At 35.8% G+C, this 11,404-nt stretch overlaps 1 protein-coding gene across 4 annotated transcripts in view; it reads left to right on the forward strand.

The window, feature by feature from the left end:
* Positions 1-11,004, forward strand: part of PHACTR2 (phosphatase and actin regulator 2) — a 128,714-nt gene extending 117,710 nt beyond the window's left edge. For 3 of the 4 annotated variants that reach the window (XM_063097471.1, XM_063097474.1, XM_063097473.1), the window contains one exon: positions 4,284-5,115. In XM_063097471.1, coding sequence (XP_062953541.1) covers positions 4,284-4,299 — 16 coding nt within the window. In that variant the 3' untranslated portion in view covers positions 4,300-5,115. Of the gene's footprint in view, positions 1-4,283; positions 5,116-9,386 lie in introns of those variants that run through there. The other variant, XR_010023635.1, reaches the window with a different exon arrangement.
* The last annotated feature ends 400 nt before the right edge of the window (positions 11,005-11,404 follow it).

The following is an 11,404-nucleotide window of genomic DNA, read 5'->3' on the forward strand; positions in this document are numbered from 1 at the left end:
CTGGCACTGAGATTGATCGTGACTTCCACTTTTTGTGAACCGAAAAGACACCTCTGACACCTCCGTCATGAAATACATTCTGCAATATGTTCTTCATCTGTACGGATGAAGAATTGTGGTGATCCACTCTTCCACTCTCTCATCTATTTTCCCGAGTTTCTCCTAGTGTTTTCCAGGTAGCTCTCTGGAATTGGAATGTATTGCAGGGCCTTGCAACAAGGGCGGGGACCATTGGTCCCGGTAAGAATTCATCCTGTGGCCTGATATGCCCAACCAAGCTCTAACCTCCATTTCTTAGAGCACTTGCTGCTTTTCTGGCCACATCTTGTATTTTCTGCCCCCAGCAGCTGCCCACTCAGCCCACTGTTCAAAACCCAAAAGTCCATTTGAAGGGCAATATGTAATTAGATAGGGTCATTGTGACCATGACAAACAGAAGCCATGTCCCTTTCCATAGTAAATGCAATTTCTACAATATAAAATAATTCTCTAAGTTATAAAGTCAAATTGCATGGAAGGCCAAATTTTACTTAAAAACTACATTTTAAAAGGCTTACGGCTGAGCCATAATATTATGAGTAACTTTAATATTCTTCTGGATATTCTCTGTTTTCCTTTTTTTCAGGTGTGTTAACATGTACCAGATTTGTAACCAAGAGAGAATATCACTTTTTAAAAATAAACTTTTAATTTTGTAAATGATAACATTCTTAGAGTGTGCAAAGTGCCTTCATATATATATAATTTTATTAGCTTGTAAGACTTTTGCTTGTTACATTAAGGGACATTATCATAGAATCATTGAATTGAAGCTCTTAGAGTCAAAATGGGCTTCACGAGATCGTGGTAGATCAAGTGGAAAAATCAGGATACTGACTAAATGTATATATAACAGTGGTAAATTTTATTTAAACTTCAGGTGCATAGGAAAAAAGGTTAGGAAGTAACATCAGAAACTTACTGGTTAATGGTTTATACAGAGTGGAGTTATAGTTATTTTTTCTCTTCTCTACTTTTCAAATTTTCTCAGTGTGGTTATGTTGGGATTGATATATATATATTTGTATGTACACTACACACACATATATAGACATATATTCTAGGAAATGATCTTATTCTGTAGCTTCTTAGCTATTACTATCCTAGGTGGATTTACAGATAAAGTAAACCTCTCTTTTAGCTTCTAGGTGTGCTTATCAAAATGTCACATGGTGGCAACTATACTTGGGACTGTAGTAGAAATTAATTATGGGGTCCTCTACAGAGGAATGAGAAGGCTGCTTCTGTAGTGAGACTGTCTTTCATAGATGCTCCATTTACTTGCTACCTAGACAGAAACTAAAAAGAGTTACAAAATGCTTGCTTTAACTACGGAGAGTTGAAAGCATGCTCGGTATTAGGAATAATAAGAGCCCAGCCAGCATCTGGAGAGAGCCAGAGGTCTGGCCTCTCAGGTAGAACAAGGAACCTCTTCATCTGTTCAAAATAAGTGTATGTGCGTGACAATGAAACTTTTAAAGAAAGAGGGAATGAATTATTCAGAATTTCTGTATATATCAAGTAGGGAAGTATAGGAAAGTAGTATTTTACAGCTGTGAATAATTATATATTTTATATAATCTAGATGAATTTACAGAAAAATGACTAATTTTTAAAAAATTAAATTGTGGAGGAATCATCTTTAGGTAAATAGTTATCCTTACCTGAATTCAATAACTTAACAGTAGCTTTTCTCCCTATTCACTCCCTCTCAGCAGCATGAAAATAAGAAAAAACATATTACAGTTATTATTATAAGAAGAAAACATAGCTAACTTCAAACTTTGAGTCTTGGGAAAGTTCTGAAAAGAGGGTGGACAAAAAACTTGTGTCCTTAGGGCACAGCACATCTATTTCTTACCACCAACTTGAAGCCTAAAGCCAAAACTGTCATTCTGTCATATGGGCAAACTTCCTAGGAGGTAAAGCTGAACTTCTCATATTTTAAGATGAATGCAGACCACTGAGTAGTAACAAACTTAACAATAATTTGCATTTTCAGTACTTCTAACCATAAAATTTCAGAGCTGAATTTGAAGATAAGATGCCTAATTTAAACAGGACATTAACATCCTTTTCTGGTTAGACAGAACAGGAAAATATATGAGTTGTTGTTGGTCTTGTGTTTTGTTTTGTTTTCTTACTAAATCTAGGCAGTCTGTATAGAGAGGTTACAGTTCTAATCCCAGGCTTTGTCAACCTATTACTGCATTCACAGTATTCCTTGGCCACCGTTAGCCAGTCCTTGAAGCTACACTGGTGGCCTGTGACCTTCCACCACAGTCCAGACTGTGGAACTCACTGTCTACCGGGATCCATGGGCAAATGGTGTCTGCAGGAAAAAAAAAAAAAAAAAAAAAAAAAAATCTTATAGAGCCCTTGCTAATTTTTGGAAGTTAAAAGCAGGATACTGTCCAGGAAAGTGCTTGGCTTTAGAAGATTATCTCTTCTGGTCCACTGACTACTCACTTTCTTGCCCAGCCCAATTTTTCATTTACCTTCTTCATCCCACAGACATTACCAATGGGAAGAGAGAATGTCTTATGGCAGGTTTCCCACACTTGTCCTTTGAATTCAGGACAAGGAACATCTGAAGATTAGGACATTGTGGAATGTTTGATGTGCAAAACAAAATAACTGCAAAATTAGATAAGTTTTTATTTAATTCCTAGAAAAGCTGAACCTAAGAAAGTAGCACTTGGTGTGAGGATGCTGAAGTCACAGGGTCTTTACCATCTTGTGTGGTCAGGACTCCCTGGGCTCCCACTCCCTTCATGTGGGTGGACAGAGTTAGTGTGTCCTGCTTCTAGGGAGGTCACGCTACTAGTTTCAACCCCAAGGGCATCACTGGATTTGCTTTTCTAGTCGTTGTGAAAAGTTTGAGGATAGCCCATTCTCACCTATTCTCCTTTGTGGTAAAAGGCAGATGTTTTTGAGACAACTATACCAATCGAAGTGTAGCCCAGGAATTTTTCTCTGGTTAAAATTGATCAAAACTAACTGGCATATGTAGAAATGCAACTAATCGCCTTTTCTATTCCATTCTACCCAGAAGGCACCAAAAAAACTAACCCTGAATGAAAGTACAGATGAGGGCATGTTTTGATCTCATTGTTTAATGTAGGTTAAGAGTACAGAGTCTGGAGCCTTAGTATCCCTGTGCCCCAGTTTCCACATCTGTACAAAAGGCTTAGACGAGTACTTACCTCATAGGATTGTTTTAAGGATTAAATGATTCTATGTATAGCACTCAGACTTGTGCTGGGCACATAATAAACATTAGTAAATCTTACCTATTGTTATTATTGTCCGCCTCTATTTCACATTTTATATAAGAAGTTTGATTTAAGAGGTTTCATTTACTCTTTTGGAACATTTTCTTAGAATTTCCATGTTTTTCTTCAGATCGCGGTTGACTCTTTCTAGAAAGCATTTTGGAACGTTCTATCAGATGAGTTATCATATATCAGTATCCATTTACTTATAATTAAGTTTAGGGGTCTTATGATTGGACTCTTCAATTATATAGAATTATTTCTAGAGTTAGTGAATAACTTTCTAAATGTTCCTGAAGATGTGTTCAGTTATTTATGCATTTAGTAAATATTTACTGAGCACACAGACAGGCATTCGAAGCAGGACTTGGGAACAAATGGGAAGAGGAGGGTGAAGGAGAGAAAAGAATTGCAAATTTGAGGTTCCTACACTAAAAATATTTTAAAAGACAGGACATTAAACAAGACAGACAGTGCAAAGGCAGGTTAACAAGAACAATTTCGTAGAGTTGTGGACATGCTTAGTAGGTTCCCGTGGAATATCTGGGTGGAAAAGCCCCGTGGGCATTTGGAAATTTAGATGTAAAAGTAGATTTGGAGTCATCAGCAGGAAGTGATGAGAGGCCGAAGCTAATACAATAGTGACTGTTTGTTGCTTTTGTTTTATAACTACAGACCAGGTATAACCAAATCCCTTTGTGAAACATCTTGCTCTGCTTCCAGATATGACCTTCAAGAATAGGGATGTTTTATGTCTTGATTGCTCTATAACCTGAACGATATAACCAGCATCCTTTAGAGAAGGGTTGTCTCTGCTTTCTAACACATAATTTATTTGTAACAGTAATTCAGTTGGGGGATGTCTAGAGCTGCCTTCATTGTAAGTATTACCATGCCTTATTCAGTTCACTGAATGTGGGTGGAGTGGCTCCTATACCACAGACTCAGAGTCTCTGTTTCTAATTCCAGGTTTCATCGTCCATAATGAAGTGCAAGACTATTTGGAAACATAAATTGACCATCTTTGACGGAAGCCCTGCTTCCTGAAAACCTGATATTGCACTGGGACTTGAATGTGTTTGTTTCCACTGTGGTGAATGATGCACGTGACTTGGCTTTGTTGGAAAGTGCTCCTCACCTGTACAGCCCAGATGGGGCCAACAAGCAAAAGGAAGGATGCAGTGGTCCTTGCTGCCCAGAAAGTGTATTGATGGTAAGGGACACCATGGTTACACCAGTTATTCCTCATCAGGAGTTTGATCAAAGAAGATGAGCAGAAGACAATCGCTGGCCCCCTATTACCAGAAAGCCAAATTTTATAGTGCTGGGCACTGGAAAGGGGTGGGAGTTGAAAATCAGAAAGAAAGAAAAATATTTCATTATGTTAATGAAGAAAAGAAAAATTGAAGCATAAATGTATTTTTGAAACAGGCATTTGGTAGCTGAGAACATTTTAAGGGATTTGGGAGTCTGGTTACCCAATGAGGATTCCTTAAAGACTTGATCCTGGAAGAATATTCGTGTTCCACCATTATGTTGGTACCGTATAGTACCATTATTTTTTGTTGTGCCAGTGAATCCAATTGCCAGAAATAAGTCTGAATATTTTCATGCATCTTTTTCTTAAATGCAAGAGGCTTCTCCTGACTCTTAACAAGCATGCTTACTCAAATTTTGTTGCATGCTTTAAGTAGCATAACTATATACACTTGACATTTTCTTATATTTCTTTCCTAATGTACCAACCTTCCACGAGGATAAGAGGACTGGGAATAAAGTCAGATGTAACCATGACCCTATAAAACTGTAGCAAGCTTTAGAAATAAATCTTTTGGTCTTTCCCTATTTTGATTATGTCCAAAGTCAAAGTGACCATACTTGATCTAAAGAAGATAGTATTGACAATCATGATACCTTTTTAAAAAACCTGAATCCAGAAGTAAAACTTAAATGAGATACAAGTGTGCGTGCTGCCTGCAGTTAGTTCTGAATGAGAATGCAAAGACTGGTTATTTTTCAATGCTGCATTAATAGAAAGTTGGGTTGCTGCTATTAAAAAATAAAGCATATGGATCAAAGAGTACTCACCCAAAGGCTTAAAAGAACGCAGAAAATTTCTTCTAAGTTGCATGTGAGGAAAACCTCATCTTGTCTTTTGACAGTCTGCAGATTGCATCCCTAAATATAGTATTTACTTTCAGTGCAAAAGAATCAGTGAGATTAAAGTCATGGAAAGTTTCTCTATGAGCCTATCAGTCAGTATTGTTTACATTTAGAAACCCTCTGTTGTATTGCTATTTTTCATGGAGTCACAGGCACCAAATGCATACAACCATACATAAATACTACCTTTCATTTAATTGTTTTTTCATGATTGTTTTGTGCCCCTTTTATTAAGAACACGTGAAATGTATAACAAGACAAGACCTAAATAGGGTTTGCTTTATTGTCAGAGCTTGAACGAGAATTTTCTGAAATGTTTCTGGTTTATCATATGGAAGACTAATTTTTAATTTCAACCCAAAAGTAAGCATTTAATCTGGTGGGTAAATGTAGATCCTGCCATTCATTGGTATTTTGAAGAACCACTTCAAAGTGGATGATTTTGCTTAAAAATAAAAAATTTTAGTACCAGTTAGATTATTTAGCACCAGCCAGGACCATTTGATAACTAAGAAGAGTTACCAGCCTTATTGTGCCTCTTGTTGTGCTCAGCTGTGACATTCATAAAATAAACCTAGATTCTGCACTGCTGTCATTTCATTAATAGGATAAGACATGTTTTTGCTTTGAAAAAATTTTTTCTGCTAGCCTAAGTGTCTGTCCTGGCTGTTTTTTGTTTTATAGTGTTTCAATCCTGCCATAAAAATTAACTTTGGTCAGTTTTTAACCCAAAGTCATCCTTTTCCTTATAATATTTTATTTTATTATCGTTTTAGTACCTTGGGAAATATACCAAGGAATATGTTTCTTTTAATTTTCCGTGCTTATAATCTTTGAACATTTTTTTATTTCTAATCACAAGGCCTCTATCTAATAGTAAATATGTGACATTATAACTGTTTTATCACTCAGGATACATGTCATAAAAAGTTTCTATTTGTTTGATAAAAGGAACGATTTTTTCCCACTAGTGGAGCGCATGGTGTAATTTTATTCCCAACAATGATAGACCCAGTACAAAAATGAAAATCTGGTACTTCAATATTTTGTTTTCTTTGTATAATATGTTAGATTTATGAACTACCCGCACTTTTTTCTTCATACTGACTGATGCGCTTAGAGAAAATTTTATAAGTTAGAAGTTTAAAAGTTAAAAAAAGATTCACCACCACTAGTCTAATGTTTAAGTAATTGGAACTACCAATTATTTCAGTAGAATGATTCTTTAAATAAAAAGCGGTAGAAAGAATTAAAGGATTATGAGCTGAGCCAAATTTTGTAGAATAAGGTTCTATTTTCATAGTTAATTTTAAAAGGCAGAAACACTGCATATCCCTTGCTCCTTGCCTGCCCCTCCAGTAGCCCATCTAGAGGTCTCCTGCGTGGCAGCCCTAAAAGAATGCGAAGGTCAAGACTACCCTCCATGTAATCATGCCTCTGCCCACCACCAGTACTTCTGCAATCCAACCAATAAGTGCATGCGCTACAAAGAAAATAATTTGTGTGGGAATTGGATATCTTTTGTTGCTGTTGTAACACAATTCCAGATTTTTCACTTTTTGAAGTGCAACATTAGGCTAACATAGAGGAAGTAAGTAGGTTTTCCTGAGTCCCCAAGATATGATCAAGGAAGAAAACAAACCCATTTCCAAGAAGGTCCCAGGCATGGAAGCACTAGACAGACTGTAAAAAGCAAAGTGACCATTTTCACCATTTTTAAATGGGGAAAGAGAAACCCATTAATATTAAGGTAGTAAGAAGATGCTAAATGGGTTTTATCAGCACTTGCATGGTCATTACCAATCAATCTGACAAAATCAGTTCTCTGGTGATCAGTGTTAATTTAAGGCAGCTTACCTGATAATTTCCTGTGTATGTGAGGTGTCTTGCATTTTTTTGTGTTAGCTATAATTTATCTTCATGTTAATATCATAAATTATTTAACTGAAATCTATTATATTCAGAGAAGCATTTGGGGTATTTCATCAGCTATTTTAAATGGGGAGAAAAACAAACACGTCTATCTCTCTGATTTACCCAGAAAAACTGACTCTCTGGTTCCATCTTCGTATCCTTCAAAAGTGTAATGAGTGTAGTCACTTATCTTTTTCTAATGTTAGCAGCTAGTTCTGTTAGTAGAAAGTTCTGAAATTTAAATGCAAAATATATTTAAGGAAGTAGAAGAGTTGAATATACCCCTCAAAAATCACCAAATATTGAAAATGAGAGATGAGTCCTTAAAACCCATAAGTTAGGTTTTATGCCCTGCAATTAATTCAGGGCTGCAGTGGCACTTTAAAAAAAAATACTGTAGTTTATACTTAAAAGAGAAAAAATCTGCATTAACACTGCATGTTCTGATGTGTACCACATTAACACCTAATAGGTATTTTATTATTACTTTATAGAGTCATACGGACACCACTTTTAAAAATTATACTGTATTCACAACAGAAAAAGACAGTCTTGTTTACCGCAAAGTAGTATGTCCACATTAAACAGTGAAAACTGTCTTCCTTTCTTGTTAGAAAATTTCTTCAGTCTGTTACTTTTTTTAAGTGGTCCTAGCACCAAATTTCACACAGAGTAAGAAATCTTCCTCACAGCAGGTGAGATGGAATTAAACTGGTACAAGATATATAAATTTATGTCATTTTCATCAGTGTGGTAGAACTGTTTAAGCATTCCTAAATTCTAATTATATCAAGCCTATCCTTACTAGTAAAAGTGTATGCTTTGAGATAAGAATTAATTTCTTCACATCATTAGAGTATGTTAAGAGCACTTAGGAACCAGTTAGATGCAATTTATTTACAAAATTGTCCCTTGGCCTCTTGAAATGCCTAATCTTCCACTACTGAGTATTTGCTTTCTACTTTGGGGGATAGGGGGAGGATATATTACATCATTTCATTTGACAAAGTGGAATGAACTTCCAGAACTGAAGTATGTCCTAGAAGGGAAAGCAATGACAAAAGTAGCATCGTAACACCAAGGTCAAGGGTTCAGATCCCGATGCCAGTCAGCTGCAAAAACCAATAAGCAAATAAACAAAAAAACAAGACAAAAGTAATCGTCAAGTTAATAGGAACATCTTTCTGAGATAAAGCACACTCCCAGATAGTTCAAATCTAAGTTTCAAAGAGGAGCGTTAGGCTTTACTATAAAGGCAGATTGTGACCAAAGAGTGGTGGGGACAAAGAACACCCCCAAATCATTCTCATTTTCACTTTCCTTTTACTTTGTGTAATCATTAAGCTTAAGCTCTGTATGAAAATGCGAACCCCCATTAGCATTACCATTTCTAGAAAGCAGCTGAAAACATAGCCTACTATGCTCTTTTGAAGACAGGGTCATCCCAAATTAAGAATTTCCATTGTATATGTTATAAGATTTCTGGAGAATCCTGTGGCAGCTAGTCCCACCTAAAGCCAACCCTATAAGAAAGGGTCATTTTTAGCTATGCTAGGACTTACTGTGCACACAAAAATGTCATGCAGCTTGTCACATTACTAGCACAGTTGCACGTATGAGCAAAGCACTGTTGATCAGTGTTTCTCAGTGGGGATGCTATTGGCATTTGGAGATGGGCAAATTTTTGTTGTACAGAAATATCCCACGCATTGCAAGATGTTTCATATCCCAGGCCCCTGCTGATTAAATGCCAGTAGCATTCTCATTCACTGTAAAAACTAACAGTAAAAAGCCTTCCCCCATGTTCAAATGCTCTTTCTAGGAGGGTGGTACCACCTCACTGAATACCACTGTCTACTGCAATTTGGGGACACACAGGAAAAAGTGCCTATCCCAAAACATTGTCTCTGCTGCCTTGCATGTCTTTGTGCCCTGAATAGTTTTCCCCCCTTCATTTGTTGAGTCTTCTGCTTTAATGCAGCTTTCATTTGCCAGTTCTTCAGGGAGGAGGTTACCGGGCAGCCTTGGCAGTTCCAGTGGGCATAGTGACCTGGTCTGATCCTGGTACGTACTTAAAGGAGAGATTTTACATGAAGTGAGGTTTTGTGTTTTTTGGTTTTCATTTTCATTTTTGTTTTTTGCCTCACAGTTTTACTCCAGAACTACATTGTTGGTCATAATCTTTATCAATATCATCAGGATTCTTGCATGAGTTAAACACAAACACAATGACTAACAATCCACATAAACAAAGCCCGTGGACTTTGGAAATCACCATTAGATTCTACCTGGTAACACTGCATTCATTGAGTTCCAAAAGAATCACCTGTTTATCCTATCAACAAATCATTTAATCCACATGCAAGTACTTGAATTCCCCCTGTGTAAGTGTAGTCATACAGCTTAACTTTTCTAATAAGATTTGTGAATACTGCATTATGAAGGAAATGTGGATTAACTGTGGATTGTATGCATATTGTTCATACTTCAGTGATGGTCACACCCAAGATAAGATGAGTTTTATCTAGGTGAAACATTATTAAACTCTACTAACAATACAGAAACATAATTAAACTATACTAACAATACAGAAACATTCTTATTCGTTGTCGCTTTTTATCACCAAAACTGAATACTAAATATGTCTTGAAATTATTTGGATGCATTGTGGCTAGTAGAATGGAATTAATTTAGCCACTATAATTTTTTTAAATAGTAAAATTTCTATGTATTTTTTTTGCAGCAGAGCAGCTCAGAGTTGATAAAGGTATTTGTAAGCTTTTAGATGGTGCTTAAGAATTCTTATCTTTTTTAAAAGCAGTATTTTTTTTTTTTTTTTAAGAGTAAATTGAAAGGAGTAAATGAGGCGGAATGCCACTCCAACCTCAGGTCAATTTTATGGTATTTTGAAATGCCAATAATATTTGTGCCACTTGCCAATTTGGGGGGCTTTTTCCTGACTGGATACTTTTGTTGTAATTTGACTATATCATTACATTGCTTAGAAAGCCTCCACAATGAGAAGTTACCACTGCAATGCCAACTAGCTTTTGGAAATAATCAGAATTTATTGAGGGTCAAACCACTTTCGCCACTTAAAAAAAAAAGCACTAATTTTTCTTTTCTTCTTGAATATTTCTTCTGTGGCTTAGAAATGTGCCAGTGTGTTCCAAACATTCTGCGCCCATTTCACCAAATTTAGTACCTGCAAAAAATTCCAAACTAGTCATTTCTTTCTACATAACAGTGATTTTAAATAAGGGACTATATGTGTTCTTTTGTTATTTCAAACTTCAGTTAAAGTGATAAGAATGGTAAGCTGTGATCATTATCAAACTGACTGAAAGATTCCTGATGTCCAATGACTGATCTATTCCTACGTATTACACAGGTATAATATCTGTGAGTGTAAATAACTGGAACTGTACACTGATTAACATGACAGTTTCTCTTTTTTGTTGTTCTTAATCTGTACTGTATTATAGTATGTGGGTATAAATATCTACAAGTATACACACATATGTATATGTATTCCATGACTGTATCCTGAAAGAAAGACTATGTATTATCTTTTTTATTCCGTACTGGTGTTTGTGTTATTTAAAAAGCAAAATTATGCTCTATCTAGTTGTATAATATTATGGGATACTTTGCTGTGCACAATTTCAAGTGCCTTAGAACATTGTTTAGCTTTCCTAAGTATATAAATGCATATATGTATAAAGTTGGGAAGTTACCTCAATAAAATCATTGGGAAATCCCTAGTTTTAGTTTGTTCCAATTTCTATTATATTCAGATAACTGTGCAGCCTTTTAAACTAATTAAAAGCTCAGAGTGCTCACTTGTAAAGCAAAACGGTTTTTCTAATTGTTATTTCAACTCCACCTAACTTAACATTTTTTTGCATGTAAGGCCTTGTGATTTGTACTTCTTATTTAAAAGTCTGTCTAAAGAATTACTGCTTTTAATAGCAACATGCAGTATATTTTTAAAACTCACTATCTTTTTATAT

The sequence above is a fragment of the Cynocephalus volans genome, chromosome 5 (genome assembly GCF_027409185.1).
Source record: "Cynocephalus volans isolate mCynVol1 chromosome 5, mCynVol1.pri, whole genome shotgun sequence".
NCBI classification, from domain to species: domain Eukaryota; kingdom Metazoa; phylum Chordata; class Mammalia; order Dermoptera; family Cynocephalidae; genus Cynocephalus; species Cynocephalus volans.